The 25,386-nt window shown below is 44.4% G+C and overlaps 2 protein-coding genes across 10 annotated transcripts in view; one reads left to right on the top strand and one right to left on the bottom strand.

Annotated features, from left to right (window-relative positions):
- The window catches only part of GSPT1 (G1 to S phase transition 1), a 35,856-nt gene extending 26,102 nt beyond the window's left edge, over nt 1-9,754 (bottom strand). Inside the window, exon 1 of one of the 3 annotated variants that reach the window (XM_083474304.1) lies at nt 9,719-9,754. Coding sequence is in view for 2 of the 3 variants with exons in the window: in XM_083474302.1 (XP_083330428.1) it covers nt 7,898-8,555 (658 nt within the window). In the remaining variant the exon portion in view is untranslated. Of the gene's footprint in view, nt 1-7,897; nt 8,579-9,718 lie in introns of those variants that run through there. The other 2 variants (XM_083474302.1, XM_083474303.1) reach the window with 2 other exon arrangements.
- A 2,520-nt stretch (nt 9,755-12,274) lies between these two features.
- SNX29 (sorting nexin 29) overlaps nt 12,275-25,386 on the top strand; it is a 229,999-nt gene continuing 216,887 nt past the window's right edge. For 5 of the 7 annotated variants that reach the window (XM_083474289.1, XM_083474291.1, XM_083474292.1 and 2 more), the window contains exons 1-3: nt 12,275-12,446; nt 21,329-21,393; nt 23,842-23,894. In XM_083474289.1, the coding sequence (XP_083330415.1) occupies nt 12,440-12,446; nt 21,329-21,393; nt 23,842-23,894 (125 nt within the window). In that variant the 5' untranslated portion in view covers nt 12,275-12,439. The remainder of the gene's footprint in view (nt 12,447-21,328; nt 21,394-23,841; nt 23,895-25,386) is intronic. The other 2 variants (XM_083474294.1, XM_083474293.1) reach the window with 1 other exon arrangement.

A 25,386-nucleotide genomic window follows, 5' to 3' on the forward strand; every position in this document is an offset into this window, starting at 1 on the left:
GTCATCACCCTGTACTGTAACTAAGCCTACATACATGTAACTGAAATACACGCACATTCCTCTTCCTCTCTCCTTCCCTTGTATTCTCTGTGCTGAATTACAGGAAGCCCCTTGGAGCAAGCACCCATCCTCTTATACTCTATGAATAATCACACACATTGATAGCACAGAGAAAAAAGCTCACAGGGTGTTCAGCAACAAACACTGCCTTATCTGGTAAAGCTATCCAGGGAAGCTACAAAACAAATTACAGCAAAATTATTTAAATGTAAGCAACATCTTTATCACCAAGGCACATATGGACCCATTAGGAAAAAATCCTTATACAGGCACAATAAGAAGGAACTGTCCTAAATTAAAAACACGACTGTTTTAGTAGCAACAGTAATGGGTGAGAGAGAAATCCATCTTGTTATGTGCAGTTGGCAACACAGGACAGACACCACATATTTGACAAGAATAAACAAAAACAGGAACTTGGTACATCATCCCAATTATTACATAATCAAAAATGTGTGGTTCTGAAAAACTGAATCATATTTCTATAATAACAGACTTGCACATATGAAGGCAGTTTCTGCTAGTGCTGTAGTGGAAAGTGAGGGGCAGATGGGGCTCATCAACCTGGAAAGGTAGCCCATCTAGGAAAATAAAAACTCTGATCCTAAACCTCCACTGCCTTGTGGGATATATTTGGGAGAAGAAAAGGCTATGGAGTAAACCCTACACAAATTTGGAGTGGAGTCCCTAAGATGGTTGGATGACACCTTGTATGCCTCCTTCCAGAAACTCCTGAAGTCAAACTGCCACCAAACGTTTTGCTCTGCTTTCCTCTGGACCACATCAGCGATGTGTCTTGGTGTCTGGGCAGCCCAGGACCTCCATACACACTGCCCAGGCTTGCATCCTGGGAAGGTCACTTTGGTGCTGCTAACACAGCACTTTGACTTCACCCCTGGAAACGCTCTCCATTGCCCCTTGAGACAGATAGATGCCATCACCAACACCCTTACACTGAAACTTGTATCCCAAGGTAGAGGCCACAGCACGCAATTTTGAATTCAGACTGCTTAACTATACAGTTGACTCTCAACTTACGCAGGAGTTACATTCTGGGGTTGGTGCATGAAGACAAAATCACATGTAGTCAAAGCATATTCTCCAAAGGTGAGTGCAATGGCAGGTGGGATTGCTGACATACACACCCCGACGCCTGCCCTCCTTTTCATTTTTTCAACCAAGTGCATAAAGCTGAAGTCGCACAAGTTAAATGCACTTAAGTTGTTAGCTGACTATACTACTTTAGATGTCACCTGTGGCTCTTGATTTACCACACTTCATTTATTATACTTCATAAAAAAAGACTGTGGAAAATAATACAGGGCAGAGACTACAACAAAAGGGAGAACTGGACATTCCAGATTGGTTCCTGAGAAGTTCAAAGAGCACCAAGAGACATTATTACCTGTGTGGTTGTCAAGTAAACAAAGCAGTGAATGTCTCAAAAGGAAACCCTTAAAGTGTAAGGGCTTTTGTTTTATTTTTCTATAGCAACAATACATGGACAGTCCAATCATGGAATATTTTCAAGAAGTCCTGTAATAAAACATTAGGCCACGTGGGCAGGGTATAAAAAATAAAATTATTATTACTGCTTCCAAATAAACTTTCCAATGTTACAGGTATGCTTCTCTTAGTGCTGAATACAAAAAATGGCAGACACTGCATTTCACAGTTGTCTGATGTCCACACCCTCAGACCACAAAGCCTGCTCCCTATCTCAATTATTGTAATAATTAGATTTTTGCCACTCCCTTCTACCAAAAGAAGCCCAGATGTTTGTGACCTGGTTGGCATAATTTAGTGAAGAGGGAAAGGAACTAACTACTTTGGACAGTGAAACAAGCTCTGACATCTAACATATAATTGGGTTCAAATAAAGTCTATTTAATGTATGCAGAAATGTTAAGAAACCATCTTGAAGAAACTGGTGAAACATGCATTTTAGAAGCTTGCAGATCTTCCAAAATGCTTTCTCTTTGTTTCTAACAATATTAACAAAAAATGTACTTCATGAGCCAAGGTATTAATCGGTAAATGAATTACATTGCCTACTGCTGACTGACACAACCCTTTTGTTTTCCCTGTGAACATTTAGCGAAGCAAATAATAAGCAATAATTAAAGTGAACTCTGCAATAAGGTCTGGGAGAAGACAAGGAAAGAACATTAAATATTTAACCGCCCAAAGACAGCAGTACTTGTTGAGCAGGAACTATGCCATCTCCTCACTACATTCGGCCTTCCTGTTCAAAGACAAGAATGCAAGCAAGGTAGGATGATAGTCCCATCAACAGGCACAAGATGAATCACCAGTTATTTTGTGTTAAGAGCAGTTCTGATCTCACAACACCATGTGGGCATCCTAGACTGCTTTTGTAGCACAGAAAGACTGATGGCAGAAATCAATTCCTGTAAAACACAACCCTAATCTATGCAAGAATGGGCAAACCCAGCATGCCTTCAGCCCCAATCCTAACCTACAAGCAAGTGTTTTCCATCTAAAAATGGAAGCGTCACCCACTTCAAGTTTTGAACAGCTGAGTTGCCTCCTCGCCAGATTTAAGATGCAGTGAAGAGCTTTGTGTGAAAAGGGTTGCCGGACGAAAGAAAGTCAGTCCTTCTCCACTCAATCTTTCTCTTTGCTTAGCAGCCTTATACACAGAGTACAGTGGTACCTCGGGTTAAGAACTTAATTCGTTCTGGAGGTCTGTTCTTAACCTGAAACTGCTCTTAACCTGAAGCACCACTTTAGCTAATGGGGCCTCCTGCTGCTGCCGCGCCGCCAGAGCATGATTTCTGTTCTCATCCTGAAGCAAAGTTCTTAACCCGAGGTAATATTTCTGGGTTAGTGGAGTCTGTAACCTGAAGCGTATGTAACCTGAAGCGCATGTAACCTGAGGTACCACTGTACTCTAAATGGGAAGTTAGCATAAAATGTGTAACTGAATCAAGGCTGTCTCTTTCCAGGTTAGGGTCATAGCCTGAAGACGTGCCTAAGGCGGTAAAAGGCACTCTGGATGACACATGCTACAGGTGCCTCCAGTGGGAAAGTTACATCATGAGCACCCTCAGACTGAAACCTGCTGACTGCAACCCCCTTCAGAACAAGTTGGCCACCACTGACCTGGGGAGATGAACATCTGTCTTGTCTGGATTGAGTCTTTTAGTTTTCATCTAGCTCAGGCTTCCTCAACCTTGGCCCTCCAGATGTTTTCAGACTTTCAATTCCCATCATCCCAGACTATTGGTCCTGCTAGCTAGAGATCATGGGAGTTGTAGGCCAAAAAACACCTGGAAGGTCGAGGTTGAGGAAGCTTGATCTAGCTCATATTTGTCCTCTTCTCACCAGCTTTACATAATGCCTCTGTCTTGCAACAAAATCCTATCTCTACAGCTCCACACAACAAAATACTCATGATATTCCATGCTTTATGCCTATCATGTGGTTGAGCTCCTCACTGCAGGCCTTCGCTACAAAAGTTTAGGGCAGTATCCAACTGAGCTTTACAGAGTAGACCGTTGAATTCAATACTTACATTGGTAATGCAATTAATTTCAGTGGATCTACTCTGAGTAGATCTACATTGGATAAACTCTCAGGACAGGAACTAACAATCTGCTCAACACAGCAGTGAATAGTGATCTGGAAGTCCACTATCTCTCTTAAGAATTCAGAACTAAGCATCAACAAAGATGAAAGAGAGAGCTGGCTGAGATAAGAGTGTTAAGAGATGGGACACTCATTCTCTATCAAGCAAGCCTTCCTAAGCCTAAAAATAAAAAAGAAACTAGCCTGAACTCTCCAATCAAGACGAATCAAATATTGGAGTAAAGGTAGTTGAGTAGCTCTGTGTGTGTTACAAAGATTAAAGCAAAGATCAGGAATATAGTTACAAAGACATACAGAGTCGCAGTGGCATTGATGCAGCTCCTTCTCCAAGTTAAGCAGACCTGAGCCTGGCAAGTAACCAGTGTTAGAAACTCAGAAATATGAGCCCCTTAAATCAAGGATACAGTTGCCAGACAGAATACCTGGTGGCTATTTTCGGGCTGGATGGCTCAAAAGCCGTATTTTTCAATGAGTTTTTGGTTCCTGAATTTCATTTTGATTGGGAAGATAAAATATAATGGATAGAATTCTGCAGGGTGTGTTGCAAATGTGTGATAACAGGCAAGATCCAAGGATCCCCAGGCATGCAGCTCCAGATGGTGGACAAATCAGGCGCCATCCTGGCAAATTTTGAACACTGCAAGTAACCCATGAATGTTGCCTGAGTTCTGGAGACAAACAGTAGGATAAAAGTGAATCTAGTAAAATAAATAGCCCCAGGCTTTCTATCTTACAAAAAATAGTCTACAGTAGCAGTGTCAAATAAAATAAGCTCCTGCATCACGTTGCTTAATGAACTGACTGGGTGTGGGTTGGTGCTCCTACCAAACACCCATTCAGTAAAAATTTAAAAGCCTCCCTTTTTAAGAATCACTGCTCTTGAAACATTTCCCAGTGTTAAATTATGCCCAAGCAACTCTTCCAGACTGGCACTCTCCTTGGAATGCCACCTTTCCACAGTTCAAACCATGCTCAAGGCGGTTTACAAAGTGAAAACACACGCAACATAACAAAAGTAGTCACAAACAATAAAACAAAGCATTCTAAGATACATAACCAAAGTGAACCACATAAATCACTTCAAGAGCTCAACAGTGACAACAGCAACACCCCCCCTAAAAAAAACCAGCCCAGCCCATGGTACCATATTGATACTGAATGCCTAAAGCTTTCTTAAATACTCAAACCTGACTTAGCCACCACAAGCATATGTATATGAATTGAAACAGTAACTAACATCTTACATTCTGTATGCAGATATATATTCCAGGCTGTCAGAGGCTCTTCGATCACACAAGGATAGTAAGAAATTGAATGAGAAAAAGTTCCTCACATCTCTAACTTTCACATGTATGATACAGTATAACAGCTGCTGCTAATACAGATCCTGCTCCCAATCTATGAAATGTTATGCACGAGGCCACACACACCACATTATATCAGTATAGTGGCTTGGCTGCCTGTCAACTAGCTGATATGAAAAAGACTTCATGGGAAGTGTTCATTTTCAGTCATTCCGAGTAATTAAGGGTGTCTTTGGGTACATATATATCATGTTTCAGCTATCAATTGTGAAAGTACCCAAACAACTATGATATCCCCAGGAATAAGTCAGTCAGTGTTGCCAAGCATCTTTATACCCATGTAGAGCAATATAGATATTCAACCAGTTAATTGAGATGATAGGAAACCGTGAGTGTGACGTTCTCAAGATATGGTTTACATAATACATGCAATATCTTAGCTTGGACAAACTTTTATTTTCATAGGTAAAAAAGCAAGAAAGCTTTGAATTTATGAAGCAGAGTGGCAATCAGGACTTATTTGGAACCCAAGGCTCCATCTCATCTATTCTTTTTCAACCCTGGTAAATGTGCAGAAATTACTAGACCCATTTCGCCCCCCCTCCGCCCACTAGCCTTACACAGAACTATGTTAATTATCTGCACCTCACTGACAACTTGAAATAACAAAAAGCCTACTTTCTCCCAACTAAAACCAAAACCAAAAACCCTGCCTGCAAGCATTTTTTTTACTTTACAAAGGTTACCTAAAGAGTAGCTACTAGGAAGGATGTTTTTTGAACTCAATGGGGCTCACCTCTGAGTAACACATGCACAGGATTTTGCTGCAATTGAGCATCCCACTTCAAGCAGAAAGTAATCCAGGGACATTCCTTAGCTAACATGCTCAACTATAATTACTAGCTGTGATTTGGTCATGACTACAAGATCATGTAGATACCCTATGAACACATTTAAGATTGGGGTAGGGGGAATAAAAACTTAAGCAGGTCTCAGTCTGGCCCATGACTACATAGGAGACTGTAGGAGAGCATCATGTAAGCTGCACTGAGCTTTCTGAAGAAAGAATGGGATACAGACTCAGAATCAATCCTACCTAATAAAGTAAAGCCAAGAGGAAAGTTGTTTGAAACTGGATAATTTACATTAAGGCAGTCTTGCCACAAATACTGCAAATCTTATGGAGATATTAGGAAAAGGCATGCTTTCCAATTCACAGTTCCCATTAGCATGTTGCACGATTCTTCTTGATTCACCTGATGACCTTGAAGCAATACATCTATCCCTTCCCCATTTCCAACCTAGCCACTGACTCAAGCACCCACTGTAGGAAACACTAAGATTCAAGTTAAGGGAAAGCTCCAGTAACAGTATTATGGAAGTATAAAGCAGCCAGAGTATTTCATGGCATGTTGAGCATGAATAAGCTTAATCAACCTATAAAATAAATAGCAGCATAAATCTAACACCATTAACCTAAGTTAAGTCAGATGCTTAGTACCACCTGGTGAAAAAGATGGCCATGTGCAAGATTCCAACTCCACCACGGTTTTTACTGCCTAGTAGGTAATACATCTGGATTTAAAAAAATTAAGTGCACCACCAAGAGTCTATATGAAACGCAACATCTGAAGTGTACAACACACATTCAAATAAAGTTTTTGCTGATCTGATCATTCTACCCACTACCAATACTGTAAGAACTACCTTTCAAGTGTAATTCACCATGTTAAAATCTCTCTCCTCATACCTGCTATATTACTTCTCCTGTGTCTTCAGATTACAATATCCTCTTTTCTGAACTGGTTGCCTTCCTTATATTTTGCTACCTTGGAAGACAACCAGTGTAATGTAGTTGATAAGACTGCTGAACTAGGGAAAATCCATTTCCAGCTGCCTGGGTGACTTTGGCTTAGAGGAGGAGCAAGGGGAAAAGGTAACAGTCTTTTTTTATATATTAAAAAAACCCGTCATGTTAACAGGTGGTTTAGGAACATAATGGCATCAAGGAAGTCTTTCCTAGTGGCTTTCATAGCAACTCTTCTAATAACCGGAAACAGACTTTTCCCCTCCTCTGCCAACGTAGGCAAGTGACGTTCTGCTTTGCATCACAGCCACTGAGCTGCTCTGAGTCACTCCTCATTTATGCTTGTCCCAGTGCGGTCAGCATGGCTCCACACTACTGCCAGAAACAACTACAACACAGGACCTCTCCCTACCCCAATCCCTCAGGTGTTCAAGGTTCCCCAAGGGTCACCCCAACCCCACTCAACTATCTTTCAAATACATACACTAAGACCTTCCCTCCAAAACCTCTCATGGGCACATTGCTAAAGTTGGCCCACGTTGGCCTTGCCTTCTCAGATCATAGTCAATTCCCCATCTGCTACCACCCAAAGAACAGGACCACCTCCCTGCCCCTATTTCTAAAAAGTTCAAATACTGTACTGGGATTGCTCCTTTCCTTCTCCCTAATCTGGGCTCCGGACCCACCAGCCTAAGTCACATACTCCCTAAAAAAATCTCACACAACGCAGTAGGGAGGTTAGACCATCCAGCTGGGAGGAGAGAGGAGGCAAACATCTCCCTTGGGCCAGCTGATCCTCTCTGAAGCCTACCTCGCAGGATTGTTGAGTTAAGCAGGTGAAATGGGGGGGGGGGAGGCGAGGGAGAATAAATATATCACTTACTTACAACTGGCCGTAATAAGGAACTGCACGTGATCTGAGCGCAGGTTGTTGTTTTTAATATATATATATCTGATTACTATGACTGTATTTTTAAGGTTGCAATCCCACGCACGACTTACCTGGGGGCTCAACAGGGCCTGTTGAAACGCCCCAAAGTTCAAGGCCTCCATAACCGAAGCGACCCCCCCCCCTCCGCCCCAACCCCTTTTCCTTCCTCCCCGGCGAGGTTACCGTGTGGCAGCGACGTCAGGGGCGGCAGGCCCGGCGGGGGCGAAGGCGGCGGCGGGAGTCCCTGCGCGGGCGCGGAGGACGTGGAGGACGAGGAGGAAGGCGACGACGAGGAGGCCGGGCCTGGGCCTCCCCTCAGGAAGGCCGGCACGAACTCGGCGGCGTGGACATTGGGCACGAAGGGCTTGGCGTTGACGTTGAGGTGCCGGCTGAAGGCCGCGCCCAGCAGCTCCTCCTGCTGCTCCGCCGAGGCGGCGTCGAGCTGGGCCGGGCTGGGCACGTCGGCGGCGGCAGCGCCGGGGGCGGAGGAGCCGGCCGGGCCAGCGCCGGGCTCGATATCCGCCTGGTCCCAGCAGTCGGGCGCCGAGTCGCTGCTGCTGCCGCTGCTGCCGTTCGCCTCCATTTTGTCTCTGCCCACCCCCCCACAAGCCTCTGCGCTTCCCGAAGCGGCTCCCGACGTCCTGGGAGGAAAGCGGGCTGAGGTGGGGGGCGGCGGCGGCAGGAGGGGAAGGGGCGGGGGAGGGGAAAGCGCGGCAGCCGGGAACGCGGCACCACCGTCGTCGTCGTCTCCGCGCTCGCTCCGGCCGCTCCGCGTGTGCGCCCCACCGCCGCGACGCAGGATGGCCTCCTCGAGATGCCGTACGCCCTTCTCCTCCCGCATCAGCGCCCGGCCGCCATTTTGGTAGTTCTCAGTCAGCCCCGCGTGCCTGCCTTAGGTAGGCACGCCGCCGGGCCTGGGGACTACAACTCCCGGGGGGCCGCGCGCCGGGTGACGAGGCGACGTGAGGGACGCCGCTCTCGCCCGCTTCCGCACCTCTCGCGAATCGAGCCGATGAGAAGACAACAACTACCAGCGGCCATTGCGCAGCCTTCCTGTTTCAATCTCCAATCACCCCTCTCTCACTGGTAAGAAGAGGTCTCGAAACGTAGCACAGAGGAACTACAAGACCCAGAGGGCTTTGCGCTTCGCATTCGTAGGCGGGACCATGCGCTTACTCTCGAAAGGAGATGGGGAATGTAGTTTCGTGGATGTATAAGAAAGTTGATAGAAACGTTTCGTAAAAGGGAGGAAGTATAGACAGGGATATTCCTTCCACACTCCTCGCACAGAGGAGCGAGAAAGGACAAGTGGGTGCTATTACCGAAGAGGGAAGGAGTAATAATAAATATTTTCCAATCGAATGAATCAGATTGTGTTCCACGTGGTTGCTGCACAGCACGTGCTTGATAACATAGTTTGCCACATGGACAGTTTTATATACTGAATTTCTATCCCACCTTTTCTTCCAAGGAGCTCAAGGTGATGTCCCTGTTCTTCCCTTCCTCGTGAAATTCTTCAACAACCCTGTGGAGTAAGCTGAGAGGCTGTGACTGCCCCCGCAAGGTCACCCAGTGAGCTTCATGGCCAAGTAGGGATTTGAACCCTGGTCTCCAAGACCCAACACACTATACCACACTGGTTCACACTGGTTTTCAACCTGCCTCTTCCCAGTCATTGTAATTAAACCAGTAGAGGCTGGTCCATTAGTGTGAATGGGGCACTGGCTCACCAACCTCAAGCCAGCCCTCAAAGTGTCTGCTTTCTTGCTTGCAACCAGCCCAGTGGGTAAACCAGGCTGTCTGCTTCCTGCTCCTTAGGTTATTATTTATTAAATTTGTATACCACCAACCTCCATCTGTAGATCTCAGGGTGTTTCACAACATAAAAATACAAGATTTAAAAAACCCATAAAATACATGGTGTGACATCTACCATTAAAGTACATTTTAGCACACATTTAAAACACATAGCTTCCCCCAGAGAATCATGCAACTGCAGTTTACCTCTCACAAAGCTCCTATAGGTCTCCCATGTTGCAAACGGCTTGGCAACACGCTGGCTCGGAGCAGACGCTCTGGCACCGTTTCGTACTCTGCTATCACCTGGTTCAATGTGTTGTCTGATTGTATCATGCAACAGGGTTTCACCCAAGCGGTGTGTGATGGCAGTTACCAGAACAATGTCGCCTGTACATGAAACCGAACAAATTAGCTGTGCGTGGAGTAACACAAGCCTGCTTCCAGGTGCTGTTCTTACCTGTGGTTCAGTAGGAACATTTCTTCCTGTACACAGCTACTGTTATCTGATTAAGTTCTGGGCGGCTGCATCCAGCACGTTTCTGCATCATTGGATAAGCACCACCTCCACTTCTCAGTTAAGCATGCAGAATCAGATGCTGGGCTCCCACATGTAGCCCTGGGCAGTGCTCCACAGCAGTGCTGTGCCAGAAGACCTGTCCTACTACCATCACATTTCAGCACAACATCGCTGCAGTATGAGAAAGGCAATGGCAAAAAAGAGGGCATTGAATGACCTGACCTGCTTGAACTGTAATAGGAGTCTCAGGTAGCACGACACTATGGTGCCTAACAGGTGCTTTTACAGTGTTGGTGAGAAAGTACTTGATGGTCCCTTTGATATTGTTGCCTCTCCAATTACAGGGTGAAAGACTGATGAATGATAGGTAAGAGGTTAGGGAATCTTATTCTTATTATTATTCATTTATGTATTACCCACCCTTTACCCTAAGGTCCCAGGGCATGTTACAACATTAAAACACAATATTTAAAACAGTTTAAAACAAACAATTACAAAAATGAGATGGGTTCTTAAAATATATACTTCAAGTGTCAAAAGCCAGGGTAAAAAGGTGCACTTTCAGCAATCTCCAGAAGCTGTATATTGAAGAAGCCAGGTGCACTTTTAGGAAGTGTGGCTGCATACACACCAGGCATTTAAAGCACCCTGTTCCAATATTGTGTGAGTGGTGCTGGGAATTGTAGCTTTGTGCATTTTGAGAAACGCCAAAGATTTCGCTGACTCCACCCTGCCCGCATCACACAAATGGTCATGAGTCTACTACTGTACCTTGCTTTGCTCCTGGACAATTTGAGCACACCCTTTCCCAGAGCTTCCTGTTCCAGGGAAAAGAGGAAGCTTGTGGAACAAGTCTGGGCACTTTGGATAGTCCTGTCCTTCAAGTTTGCAAAGGCCTCAAGTATTCCCACTAGGATGGATGATTTGTTCATATAAAGGACTAGATGACAGCTGTGTTTACGCAGCCCTGTCCTTTTCTGGCTAGTTGGAGGCAATGCGACACACCCTAATATTTTTTCTGACCTTCAGTAATTGAACACGTAGAACAAAGCTCGTCCCCTCCTTGGAATATCCCCTATTAATTTTTTGCCCAGGCCTGCATGTATTGCTGTACAGTACTGCCTATGTGTGAAAGGTCATGTATTTAAGCTCTGGGTAGCAAAGCAGTCAGATTTACAAATTCGTGTGTGTGTGACAAACCCCAGAGGGGCTATCCGATTTGGCGGCAATAGATTGTAATGGATTGCACTGGTCAGTTTAGTACCAGGCAGTGTGGGAATCGTCACCCACCCACCGCTGCCCTGTTCTTTATTTTGCCAGAACAAAGGTGGCAACCCTATCTACCACCTTGCCCTAGAATGAGATATTGGAGACTGGACGATTAATTATCTATTGCAGTGGGGATCCAGGCAGGGCTTTTCCCGTAAAGGTATCACAACTGCTTCCGAGCACAATACAAAGTGTTGGTGTTGACCTTTAGAGCCCTAAACGGCCTCAGCCCAGTATACCTGAAGGAGCGTTTCCACCCCCATTGTTCTGCCCGGACACTGAGGTCCAGCGCCGAGGGCCTTCTGGCGGTTCACTCGCTGCGAGAAGCTAAGCTACAGAAAACCAGGCAGAGGGCCTTCTCAGTAGTGGCGCCCGCCCTGTGGAATGCCCTCCCTTCAGATGTGAAGGAAATAAGTAGCTATCTTATCTTTAAAGGACATCTGAAGGCAGCCCTGTTTAGGGAAGTTTTTAATATTTAATGCTGTATTGTTTGATTGGAGTGGCTGGAGAAACTCAGCCAGATGGGCGGGGTATAAATAAAAAATTATTATTATTATTGTTATTAACTACCTGACATTCAGAAGACATCTTAAGGCAGCCCTGTTCAGGGAAGTTTTTAATGTGTGACACTTTAATGTATTTTTAATCTTTGTTGGAAGTAGCCCAGAGTGGCTGTGGAGACCCAGCCAGAAGGGCGGGGTACAAATAATAAATTACTACAGCATTACTATTACTACTTGGGGAGCGCTGGATCCCCGCCTTGTTGCGGCGGCAATTAACACACAAATAATGAGTTGGGGGCCCAAAATCCGGGAAGGAGAGGGAGGGGAGACTCTCTGCTCAGAGCGACTGCAGGAGGAGGAAGAAAAAGACGGAGCAGCATGGTTTTACCCCACCCTCGCCGCCATGGAGACTACAATTCCCATGACCGCCCCCGCCTGAGATGATTTCCGGGTTCTAAGTGTTTTGCTTCCGGGCTCCTTGAGGATCACTTCCGGGTGGAGGGGCAATGTGCTGTGGAGTGCTGGTGGCTTTGACGGGAGGGAGGAGCCCCGGCGGCAGCGGAGGAGGAGTCGGAAAAGTCGGAGGGGGGATCCCGAGGCTTTGCTTGCCCGCGGAGGGGAACTCCGTCGCCGGCCATGAGCGGTGAGTGGAGCAAGCTTTGCTTGGCAAGGGAGGAGGAGGAGGAGGTGGATGGGCTGGCTCGGAGCTGCTCTTTCGCCCAACAGCAGCAGCAGCAGCAGCAGCAAGGGTGGCGCTGGGGTGGGGTGTTAAAGCGTCCCTTCTCCCACCTTTCTTGATGCCACTCTGTGCATGCCCAGATACACCCTGCCGCTCTACTGACAGGGGAGCAGCAGCATCCCTGGAGCCAGCAACTGTATATTACCATGACAAAAAAAAAGAGAGAGTAGGGTTTTCAGATAATGCCTTCCAGCGACTAATTTCCGATTGCAGTTTTTTGTTAATTAGTGCTTGTGTAGCTTGCTCATCGACGAATATTTCTCGTGGCCAGGGCTGCGAAAAAGTCCCTGTTGGGAATGCAACAGGACTCTACTCTTGTGGTGGCAGCTTGTCTTAACACTGCTTTTGATGTTGTTGTTTTGATTGGTGTACCCTGCCCTGGGGCTTAATGGTGAAGGGCAGGCAAGGAATTGAAAGAATAGCAGCAGCAGCATGAAATCAACAGTAAATGACAATGCAAACTCAAACCAAAGCCCACCTTTCCTCATGACATAGTGTATGAAGTTATGCAATGCCATAACCCTCAATGAGGCTGCATGGAGTGGGGTGGGCTATAGATGCATGCAAATAAATAATTAAAGCTGCTAGCAAGGTAAATTGGGAATGGAATTAAAAGCACTGTTGTTCTTTTAGACGTATTAGGACATTGCTCTCTGGCACTGGGTATTCTATCCCTGTTTAGTAGTTTGCTGTCCCTTTTTCTAGACATTCCCTGTTCAGGGAAGTTTTTAATGTGTGACATTTTGATGTATTTTAAATCTTTGTTGGAAGCTGCCCAGAGTGGCTGGGGAAACCCAGCCAGATGGGCGGGGTACAAATAATAAATTAATATTACAGTGGTACCTCAGGTTACATACGCTTCAGGTTACATACGCTTCAGGTTACAGACTCTGCTAACCCAGAAATAGTGCTTCAGGTTAAGAACTTTGCTTCAGGATGAGAACAGAAATCGTGCTCCGGCGGCGCAGCAGCAGGAGGGCCCATTAGCTAAAGTGGTGCTTCAGGTTAAGAACAGTTTCAGGTTAAGTACGGACCTCCGGAATGAATTAAGTACTTAACCTGAGGTACTACTGTATTATTATTCATGGGTTAGAGAACGTGGAGCTCTGGCAGCTGACTTATTCACATACTGTGGGATGCCTCCATCACGTTTTATGTCACAGTCTTCTGGTACTGAAATGAGAGCCAACAAGGTTCTACTCAAAGTAGACCCATTGCTGTTAATGAACCCAAGATAATCATGCCTACTGATTTCAGTGGGTATGCTCTGAGTAGGGCTAGCATTCGATACAGTCCCTAAAATGGATAAATGGATCTGCTTGCAGTTTCCTCCCACACCCTAACCATTTGGACTTGTATGTACTGTATATCTACTTATTTACTTAAGCCATTTGTAGCCTGCTTTGCCCCCAGGAGCTCTTGCTCCAAGCAGTGGAGTGAAATCTCCCCCTTCTTCATTTTATTCTCATAGCAACCCTGTGTGGTGAGGCTGAGAGGTAGTGTGACTGGTCCAAGGTCACCCAAGAAGTTTGTGACTGAGTGGGGTATTGGCCTATCTCTTAGAGCTAAAGTATTTATCAATACCCCCCCTCCAAATTTTCTCTAGAGTTTTCCATCCCTTTGTAGCAAAGTTACACATATCTGATGATGATAAGCTGAATAACTGGAAATAGTTAATTGTCAATAGAATTGCTGACAATACTTCTGGCGAAATTGCACAATCCACGTTTGCTGAATTTAACATAAGTATAAGGAGTTTGGTTCTAGTTTGTGCAGACAGCCAAATCCTCCTGTTGCAAAAGCTGACCGGATATCAGCTGTTTAGTTCCAATGGCTTTATAATAACTTCTGTTATTAAGCTAATTCCGTCTTTTTCAGTTCTCCTAAGTTTTCATTAGTTGTTGTTGAGTCCATCTGTTTGGTAAATAATGATCCAGGAGTTAATAGTGGTTTCTTTTCGTTGTTTTTTACATAAAGGTTTATGTTGCATCTTATATTGATTATGCTGCTTGTTTTTCAATGTTGTTTCCTTAAACCACAATAAAGTACTTATTATTAAAATAAGGCATCTATATTATTTATGTTGATTAGTTAAACACTTTGAAAGTGCCCTAAATTTTCTAAGAACAACTAGTCCAGGAGTGGGGGACCCAAGTCTTCGTTAGGATAACATAGGTTGAGATGCCTGGGCTGTATTTGAAGCATATATTTCTGCAATGTCATCCAAAGTGCAAATTAAAATAATGCCATCTGTGAGGGGAATCTATTTGCAAACAACTGAAGGCTGCAACAGGATTTTGATTTTAATTTTTGTGTTTTCTCATCCTTCTTCCATGGAGTTTACAGCATTGCACATAACAGCATTGTACTCCCATTTTATCCTTTTTTACTTTTCATAATTTATTTATTTTATGATTTTCAGTTATATACATTTCAATAGTTTTATAGTCATTTTAACATTTCATAGAATCATAGAATTATAGAGTTGGAATAGACCACAAGGGCCATCGAGTCCAACCCCCTGCCAAGCAGGAAACACCATCAGAGCACTCCTGACATACGGTTGTCAAGCCTCTGCTTAATTTCAAAACTCGACTACCTTCCTCCTCTTTCTGTGGTTTTATAGCACCCTGCTTGTGGTTAACGCTTAGCTGGAATGAAATATTCAACGCAGCAATAGAGAAATTAAAATAATAATTTATTTGTCAGACAAATAAATGAGAGACACAGTGGTATATGGTTAGCAAAGCTCTGCCCACTCCAGCCCTGATGGCCAGCACTTATATTTCTTCAGCCCAGCCCCCTTGCTCCTCCTTTGGCTGCCTCTGCCAATCAGCCCGGTTGAAATTCCTATTGGCTGTTTGCTAGAACCAATCATAAAAGATACACCCATTTCCTATTACCTTTTATGGGAGACAAAGAGCTATATTTCCTTCTATCCATAAATGGCAGACAAGTAGCCATATATCTTAAATTTGCCTCGACCAGGCACCTTAATTACCAGATAACCTTTTTGCCCTATTGCCCTATTACCCTATTGCCCCTTCACTCCAAAACAGATGGCTAAAACAGATGGCTCATTAAATTTTATCTTAAACAGAGATCTTGGGTTCACCTTCTCACACACCATCAATGAAATAAGAATCTAACATAAGAATCTAACATTTCTTACTTTCTAAATCCTTTGCATAATTACATTTAAGCCAATATATTTCATACATTAACATATATAGCTTTTTAGAAGGAAAGGAACTTAGTAAAAACAGTTTCCAAAAGCAACCCCTTAAATTTACACCCCCCTTTCAAGTCAGCTGCTGTTGCTATTAGCTCTTGCCCTTTAACCTTAGGAAGATGTGGCTCGAGTCTGATGGGAGGCACATGGTATTTTCTGTTAAACAATAAATCTCACTATTTATCAACTCTTAATTGTGTTTTTGCAGCTTGATTGTATTCTGTAATTTGTATGGTCAATATGACCTTTTGCTCCCAGCCTGTAATTTCCTTTTACAACTTTAAGAAACGTGTCTCCTGTTATAAATCGGGGGGGGGGGGGCTGTTCAAGGAAATAAACATCTGCCAAAGTACTTAGCCAGCTGCTTTATGCCTGGCATGAGACATACAAACATTTGCAAATATATTTTTTAAGCTCATTTTAAAATGCAGGCCTTGATCTGATGCCTCATTTTCTTAAATGTATTTTTATCATTTCCTGCATATTCTAAATTAAATTATTCTTTCATTCATCTACTTTAATTATATACTCTTATGAAACTGCAGGTTATTACAAAAATCCTGCCAATGTCCTCAACTGTTTACAATTTGTTTGTAAATATTCAATAAATCATTTTAATTCTTTTATAAAAAGTTTCTTACTTTGATTTCTAATTTTTCTAGTAAGTTTTCCATTTCTGCATAGTCCATAAGTTTTTGTTTCCATTCTTCTTTTGTCTGGACTTTTCTTCTTTCCATTTTTGGGCAAATAACATTCTTGCTGCTTAGTTGCATACATGAGTAAATTTCTAAACTGTTTAGGTAGTTCTACTCCTATAATTCCCAGAAGAAAAGCTTCTGGTTTTTAAAAAATGTTATTTTAAACATCTTTTCCAGTTCATTATATATCATTTCCCAGTAAGCTTTAACCTTACTGCAAGATCACCACATATGATAAAAAGTACCTTCTTTCTCTTTGCATTTACAACACTTATTCAATTTAGATTTATACATTTTTGCCAGTTTACTTGGTGTTAGATACCATCTATATAACATTTTCATATAGTTTTCTCTTAAACCATAGCATGCTGTAAATTTTATATCCTTATTTCACTATTGTTCCCACACTTCCATATCTATATTATAACCAATATCTAATGCCTAATGTATTGAAGAGTTTACCTGCTCATCCGTTGTCTCCCAATCCAATAATACCTTATACATTTTAGACAGCACTTTTATATTCCAACAGATCTCTCTCCAATTGTGATATTTGTTCCCCAAACCCTCGTTTTCTATCTTTCTTAAATACTTCATTCAAATGATGATATTGTATTCATGTTGTTAACTTTCCTGATAAATTCTTCTAAATTAAACTCTCTTCCATCTTTTTTTTACTAAATTTCTATAAGTTGTCCAACCTTCTATCATATTCTTTTTCTTTACCATTATGGCTTCCAACGGTGAGAGCCAAAGTGGTGGTTTTGTCTCCAATAATTTTTTGTATTTATCCCATACTCGATACATTTTTTCCTAATTACAGCATGTGATTTGTAAATCCTTTATGTACTTCCACCTTTTCATACCACAAATAGGCGTTCCAACCAAAGATACTATCACGACCTTCTAAATCTAAGATATTTGGATTCTTCAATATCATCCATTCCTTCAACCAACAAAGACAAGATGCTTCATAATACAATCTCATATCCGGCAGGGAGAAATCTCCTCTCTCTTTTGCATCTATCATTTTTTTTATATTTTATTTTCAGTTTCATTTACACAAACCGCCAGAGCCTGTTTTTGCATGCAGGGAAAGTCCCTAACTTACCAAGGGTTTGAGACCTATCGGCTCCTATCACCTAGTTTAGCTGAGGTGTGACCGCTGTCACATGCTGACAATTTCTAGAAACCACAGGTGAGTGCAGGGTGGGGACCAAAGATGGACAAACTGGTCCAGAAGGAGCATGATGTGACCCTCACCAGAGGCACTACCCATCCCTTAACACCCCCATCATCATATTCTTCCCTTGGTATTGTTACTTCTCCAAGAGCAAAGGGACAGCTTTGCTGTTCCACCTCCTTTCAAGCACTTGTATGACACAGTGTCATGTTATCCGAGATTCCTTTTACACCTTAGTAGGAGGCAGAGGCAACTCTCTGGAGGCCAATTGGTGCCTGCTTCCGCGTCTTTCTCATACCAGGGCAATGTTGCGCTGAAAATTGATGGCAGTGGATCAAATCTTTCAGCAGAGCATGATGGTAAGCAGACTGAGGCAGTTGGCTCAGGCAATAGGATCCAAGGGTCACCTCTGCTACCACTAGAGAAACAGCAATGGCAGCTTCTCAGTTCGAGTGAGATCTCGTGAAAGCCCCACGAGATCTTACTGGAATCTGCAAGCCACAGTCTCAAGACCTGGTAAGCGAGGCTTTGGAGTGGGTGGCAAAGGGTGGTGGTATTCCGTGGGCAGGGCAGCACCTTCCTGTTTTGACCCGGGCAGTGAAACAGGACAGGTCACCCCTGGTAAGCAGAGCACTCACCTAGGGGAGAGTGTGTTTGCTTCTCAGAGACTTTCTGTAGCTCATTTGTAGCACATCTGCTTGGCATGCAGAAGGTACCCAGTTCAAACCTTGGTATCTCCAGTTAGAGCTGAGAGAGACCCCCATCTAAAATCCCAGAGAGCTGCTTCCAGTCCGTGTAGACAACACTGAGCTCAATGGACCAATGGTTTGGCACAGCAGCTTCCTATGCTACTTCCTTCCTGCTACTTACCTTTCCTGATTCTCTCACCACAATCTATCATTGACCCTGTTCCCGTATGCCACAGATGGGAACCGCCAGAGGTTCTTGAACCTTCAAGAAGAGCCCCAGCTGGCAGAGGCCCTCGTCAGGGTGAGCTGGACTCCCACAGCGTCACGGGGGCCAGTTTGGGTTATGAGCTTGAAATCTATACGTTTCAGAAACGCCGCGAATACAGCAGCAGGCTAAGCAAGCGTTTTTTGTTCACGCTGACTAATTGAATTTCAGTTCTACAAGCAGAGTGGGGAGTTTGGAGTTTTTTGTTGTTGTTTTTTTTTAACTGTGGTTGCATTAGAGCTGGCTAATGCTGGAGAATATTATGAACAGTATTATTATTATTATTTATTTATCTTAAAAACCAGTGGTCCATCATTGAAAGCTGCCTTTAATGTTGTATTGTCTACATGTGGTGGTCTGCATTCTGTACACTTCTGTGGCATTTTATGAGATGGCAGTATATAAATGAATAGAAATAAATAGAATGGCAGGTCCCAGACAGTTGGTCCATGTAGCTCAGTATCGCCTCATCTGACTGGCAGTGGCTCTCCAGGGTTTAAAAAGCAGATTAGACAAGTTCATAGAGGGCAAGAGTATTGGTGACTACTAGTCATGGTGACTGTGTTGTGTTCTTCATCCAGGACTAGAGGCAGCAGCCTCTGAATGCCAGTTGCTGGGGAACAACAGGCGAAAGGACTGCTGTGTTCATGTCTTGCGTTGTCAGCTTTCCAAAGTCACCTTGCTGGAAACAAGACTTTGGACTGGACAGCCCCTTGGTCCTACTCAGCAGAGCTCTTGCAAGTGCTGTTTTCTGCACGTCTGGCTCCTTTGCAAATGCCTCTTGTCAAAACTACCGTATTTTTCTGTGTATAAGACTAGGGTTTTTTTAACCAAAATTAGGTTTGAAATTGGGGCTCGTCTTATATACGGTTTTTGCTGGGGGTGTTTTCTTAATTTGGAATCCCCAAAAATAGGGAGCGTCTTATACACGGAAAAATATGGTACTTGCCATGAAAAGTGCCCCAGCTTCTATTGCTTCAGTCGGATACAGAGCTAAAGTTTAGGCAATGTTTTTCATTCGTTGGGTCCATTAGGACACAGTCGCCACTGGTTTCTTTCCTGCTGTCCTTGATACCTTCACTAGGAAGCAAAAATGCAAGTTGTCTCTTGACTTTGACAGAACTGTTTCTCAGGCTTATGACTTAAAACAGCTGCAGTGGTTGCCAGTTTGTTCCCAGGCCCTATCCCAGATGCTCATGCTGGTGTTTAAAGCCCTAAACAACTCAGGTCCCCAATACAGTGGTACCTTGGTTCTCAAACACCTTAGTACTCAAACAATTTGGAACCTAAACACTGTAAACCTGGAAGTAAGTGTTCGGGTTTGCGAACTTTTTTCAGAAGCCAAACCTGCACCGTTTTGAGTGCCACACTTCAGTTTTGAGTGTTACGCTGAGGTCTGTCTGTTTTTGCTATTTTGCATTTTTGTTGCTTTTTTTGTGTCTGTGTGGAACCCAGTTCAGTTACTTACTGACTGATTGATTGATTGTGTGACTGCAGTACATTGTTTATTGCTTTCATTTTATGGATCAGTGGTCTCATTAGATAGTAAAATTCATGTTAAATTGCTGTTTTAGGGGTTGTTTTTAAAAGTCTGGAATGGATTAATCCATTTTGCATTACTTTCTATGGGAAAGCGTGCCTTGGGTTTGGAATGCTTTGGTTTTGGAACGGACTTCCGGAACGGATTAAGTTTGAGAACCAAGGTATCACTGTACCTGAAAGACCATCTTGTTCCCTGAAGACCCCCTTGGGGGTTATGATTGGCAGAGGGGGCCCCACTGGTGTTCTGGTGCCCTCAGGATTTTGCAGCGGTGGCAGCCCTGGAGAGGGCTTTCTTTGCAGGAGCCCATAAGTGGTGGAATTCCTTCCCTACTGAATTGCTAATCTTCATTAAACAGCTTTCAGTGAATGCTGAAGGCACACTTCTTTACCTTGGCTTTTGACATCTGAGGTGTATATTTTTAGGACCCACCTTATTTCTGTGATTATTAGTTGCTTTAACCTTTTTTGATGTGTTCTAATTGTTTAATTCATGCCTGAATAAGAAACAGCCTCCCAGGATGTACATCTGACCCTTTGGCAGACATCTTACTCCACTGTGCTTTTTCTCAAACATGACCTCTTAAAATGTTTTAATGACTGCTGTTTTGACAATTTGCATTTAAAATTTGCTTCATTTAAAAATTGTGAGGTGCTTTCAGTACAATATATCAGTTATCATAACTGATATAAAGGTAAAGGGACCCCTAACAATTAAATCCAGTCGTGAACGACTCTGGGGTTGCAGCATTCATCTTGCTTTACAGGCTGAGGGAGCCGGTGTTTCTCCGCTTCCGCAAACAGTTTTTCTGGGTCGTGTGGCCAGCATGACTAAGCCGCTTCTGGCGAAACCAGAGCAGTGCACGGAAACGCCGTTTACCTTCCCACCGGAGCGGTACCTATTTATCTACTTGCACTGGCGTGCTTTCGAACTGCTAGGTTGGCAGGAGCAGGGACCGAACAACAGTAGTTCACCCCATCGCGGGGATTTGAACCGCCAACCTTTTGATCGGCAAGCCCAAGAGGTTCAGTGATTTAACCCACAGCGCCACCCACATATAAGTTGCTGTAATTAATGTGATTAGGGAAGGCACTGCTAGGGCGAAAAGCAAAGTATCCCCCCCCCCTTAACTGGGCAGTATATTTAATATATACCCCCCTGTGCTTTCTTGAATTCTAGGGTTGCAGAACAACGTGGCAAAAAGACAGTTTCTCCTGGAGAGATTATTGGATGCAGTTAAACAGGTAAGAAGTTGGGCCTACAAAGAGGAGAGGGTGCCTCCATACTTGAAACCTTTCTAATAATAGTTGAAGCTGTCTCATTTTGATGCAATTCTAAATAGCTGTGTTGCAATATGTGTGCTTGCTTTGTTTTTGCAATGCAGTTATGTTCCCAAATAATCCTGGACCTTCAGGGCTCTTCCAGATGATCTGTTTATTGAGTTTTTACTGAACTGTTTACTTGCATAAAGCTTAGGCGGAGGTTAAATGGTGCCCAGTCTGGTTTTTATGGAACAGGCATAGGCAAACTCCGGCCCTCCAGATGTTTGGGACTACAATTCCCATCATCCCTAGCTAACAGGATCAGTGGTCAGGGATGATGGGAATTGTAGTCCCAAATATCTGGAGGGCCAGAGTTTGCCTATGCCTGTTACGGAACATTCGTTCTGGGGTTTTTTTTGAGCAGAGGTTATATGACGACAATCATTCATCCTGATTTGGCTGTATGGTGCATATATGTCTTACCACTAATTACCCCTTACTTTTCAGTATATTCCTCTCCTAACAGCAAAAAGTCAGATTTTTTTTGTAAAAAAGTGTTTGCTGTATCTGGGCAATGGAACACTTCATTCCACTTAGATTTCTAGTATGCACTTGAATACCTTCTGCAAAATACTGACAGGCTGGAAGCACCCTCATTTTCCTTTGGCAAATCACCACTTAGTTTGAATAGGAATTGGCCAGGACAAGTAAATCCGTAGAGCTCCAGAAATTTACTTGCCGGATCATCTGCACTCATGGCTCCTTTCCTGTATTCAAAGTTAGTTGCAGAGGATTTGGAGAAGTTTGGCAGCTTTGGCCACATTTCTCATGCGGAAGCAATAGCAGAGACACTTGAACTGGCGCCTCTTCTTTCTTTTTTGGCCTTCTGCAAATTTCTTTGCACTTTTATTTTGAGTACTTACTGGCTGCTCTTCAAGGAAAAGCTCCCAGTGCAGCTCGGAAAAAGAGGCAGTAGCAATAAAGCTGTGGTTTGAAGCCAGAAAAGAAAAGAAGTTACACAAGTTCATCTAGCCATGAAACCAGGTTTGGAGAACTTTTAGCCTTCTCGATGTGGTGCGTCAGCTTGCATTAGTTCCAGCCAGCATAGCCCAGCTGTCAGGGATGATGGGAGTCGTAGGGTAGCAGCATCTGGAATGGATGAGATTATTCACCTCTGCCCTAAATCATGGGTAGGCAAACTAAGGCCCGGGGCTCGGATCCAGCCCAGTCGCCTTCTAAATCTGACCCGTGAACAATCCGGGAATCAGTGTGTTTTTACATGAGTAGAATGTGTGCTTTTATTTAAAATGCATCTCTGGGTTATTCGTGAGGTATAGGAATTCATTCATTCCCCCCCCCTCCAATATATAATCCGCCCCCCCACAAGGTCTGAGGGACAGTGGACCGGCCCCCTGCTGAAAAAGTTTGCTGACCCCTGGAGCCTAAATGATGGTCAGGAGTGCCACAGCCAACACTGGCCTCTGCCCCTCTTTCCTTCCCTCCGTCCTCTGATGCCCTCTTGCATCTGTGTCAGGCCACTAAGCCTGGGGGCATCCTCTTCCCAGGCCCCTGGGGGGGTGGCATGAGGAGGCACTTCTCTTTAGGGTGGGGGGTGGCAGCTCAGAGACCAGGAGCAGCAGCCTGGAGGACTCCCAAGAAGAGAGGAGAGGAGGCTGAGGAAGCACTCCAAAAAGGAGAGTGTTCGAAAAAGATGAGAGACTGACATCTCTGCAGGCAAGTGGGGGCACATAATTGAGATCCTGAGACCCACAGGGGTGCGCAGAAAGAATGCAATGGTAAAGAATGGTAAAGGGAGCTGTGGACTCAAAAAGGGTGAAAACCCTTGAACCAAGCCAATACATGTGGACTTTTGTAAAATGGAATGGCAGTTTGATTTTACATCTAAACATTGTGCTTCTTTCACCTACATAGTTCCAAAAATAACTACTACATACCGTATTTTTCGCACCATAGGGCGCAGCGGACCATAGGGCGCACCCAGTTTTTAGGGGGGGAAATCTAGGGGGAAAAAATTTCCCCCCCAGCCCCAAAGAGCAGCGTACAGGCTGCACACAACCTCTCCCTGGCAGAGGGGTTGCGCGCAGCTATGGAAGAAGGCAAGGCAGCGAGCGGGATGGATCCCGCTCGCTGTTTTGCCTTCCCCTTTAGCCCCGTGCAGCCTCTCCTTGTCGGAGGGGTTGCCCGCGGCTATGGCACAAGCCTGCATTTGCTCTATAGGACGCACACACATTTCCCCTCAATTTTTGGAGAGGAAAAACTGTGTCCAATAGAGCGAAAAATACGGTAGTTAAAAAAAATAAAAATTGGCGTTTTAACTAAAGGTGTATGGTGACTCAATTAAGCTGAGCATCAACATATTTAAAACTCTCCTCATCACGCCATTGATGCTGACATATCTGTTCATTACAGTGCCAGATCAGATTTGGAGGGAGGAAGGAGATTGCTTCCGATTCGGACAGCAGGTAAGTCTGAAAGGATATTGAATAAATGCCACTTGTTTTTAGTCATATGTGTCATCAGCTGGCTTAATGCTTCATTTTGCCTGATATGTACATTCAGGCTAGTCTGGGAGAGTGGGAAGGTAGTTGTTAGAGAGTTGTGTTTGTGCTGTGTGCAGGATGGTATGAGGCAAGCGTTTACAACCTCTGCAATGCATGGTGGGGGCAGTACCATAGGATGCACAACAGCAGCATCTTACTTGACTTGCCACCCCCCCCCCAAATAAATTGGTCCTTGATAGGGGTTTCAATAATTGTTGGTCCTTCAGGTTCATCAAGTTCCCCTGGGGATTGCTGTGACTAAGAAATAAGTTATTTCCCGCAATAGTATAATCTTTGTTGTTTTTCTTAGAATGGAAATTCTCTTGAGCTTATTTTGGGAAGAAGCGATGGCAGAACTTCCCCATTCTTCAGTTTCATTTCCATCTCAATGTGGGAAAGATTTGTAGCGCTTGTTGGAAGTTATAAGGAGGTATTTCTATGCCTTGTGGGGTTAATCAGGCTCTAGGGAAGATAACATCAGGTGTCAAAAGCCAGGGTCTTTAGCATTGGCCGAAAGCTTTCTAAGGAAGATTCCAGGCTTTGGGGAGGGAGTTCCACAACTTAGGGGTGCTAGAGAATGGCTTCTCCTGGGCCACCTCCACCCGAACCTCTGAGGGTGGTGGACCTACCAAGAAGCCCCCCTCTGCCTATCTTAATCCCCAAGGATGTCTGTGGGGAAGTAGATGGTATTTGGCACCTGAGTCATTTAGAGATTTTAGTACTAACATGAGCACCTTAAATGAGGCCTGGAAATGAACTGACAACCAGTGTGGCTGTTTCATAGCAGGGATTATGTGCAATCTAACTGGAACCCCAGCCAGTAACGTAGCCACATGGGCATTCACAGCTTCTTTACTCCTCCCTGGCCCTTATTTGCTGCACCCTATCTCTGTGTGGCTTGGGGACGTGGGTGGCGCTGTGGGTTAAACCACAGAGCCTAGGACTTGCCGATCAGAAGGTCGGCGGTTCAAATCCCCGCGGCGGGGCGAGCTCCCGTTCCTCGGTCCCAGCTCCTCCCAACCTAGCAGTTCAAAAGCACGTCCAAGTGCAAGTAGATAAATAGGTACCGCTCCGGCGGGAAGGTAAACACCGTTTCCATGTGCTGCTCTGGTTCACCAGAAGCGGCTTAGTCATGCTGGCCACATGACCCAGAAGCCGTACGCCGGCTCCCTCGGCCAATAAAGCGAGATGAGCGTCGCAACCCCAGAGTCAGCCACGACTGGACCTAATGGTCAGGGGTCCCTTTACCTTTACTTATGTCTGTGTGGCTTAGTGTGTCTTCCGAACCAGGGCTTGTGGTTCAGCTCTCTCCTCACCAACCACAAGCTGGAGCCAAGAACAAATCTTTAGGCATGCTGCCTCTGGAGACAGCCTGTAGTCATTGTGATGAGCAGACCAATGTCTTACCCTCCAT

Source organism: Podarcis liolepis, assembly GCF_965112155.1.
Source record: "Podarcis liolepis genome assembly, chromosome: 14".
Classification (NCBI taxonomy): Eukaryota; Metazoa; Chordata; class Lepidosauria; order Squamata; family Lacertidae; genus Podarcis; species Podarcis liolepis.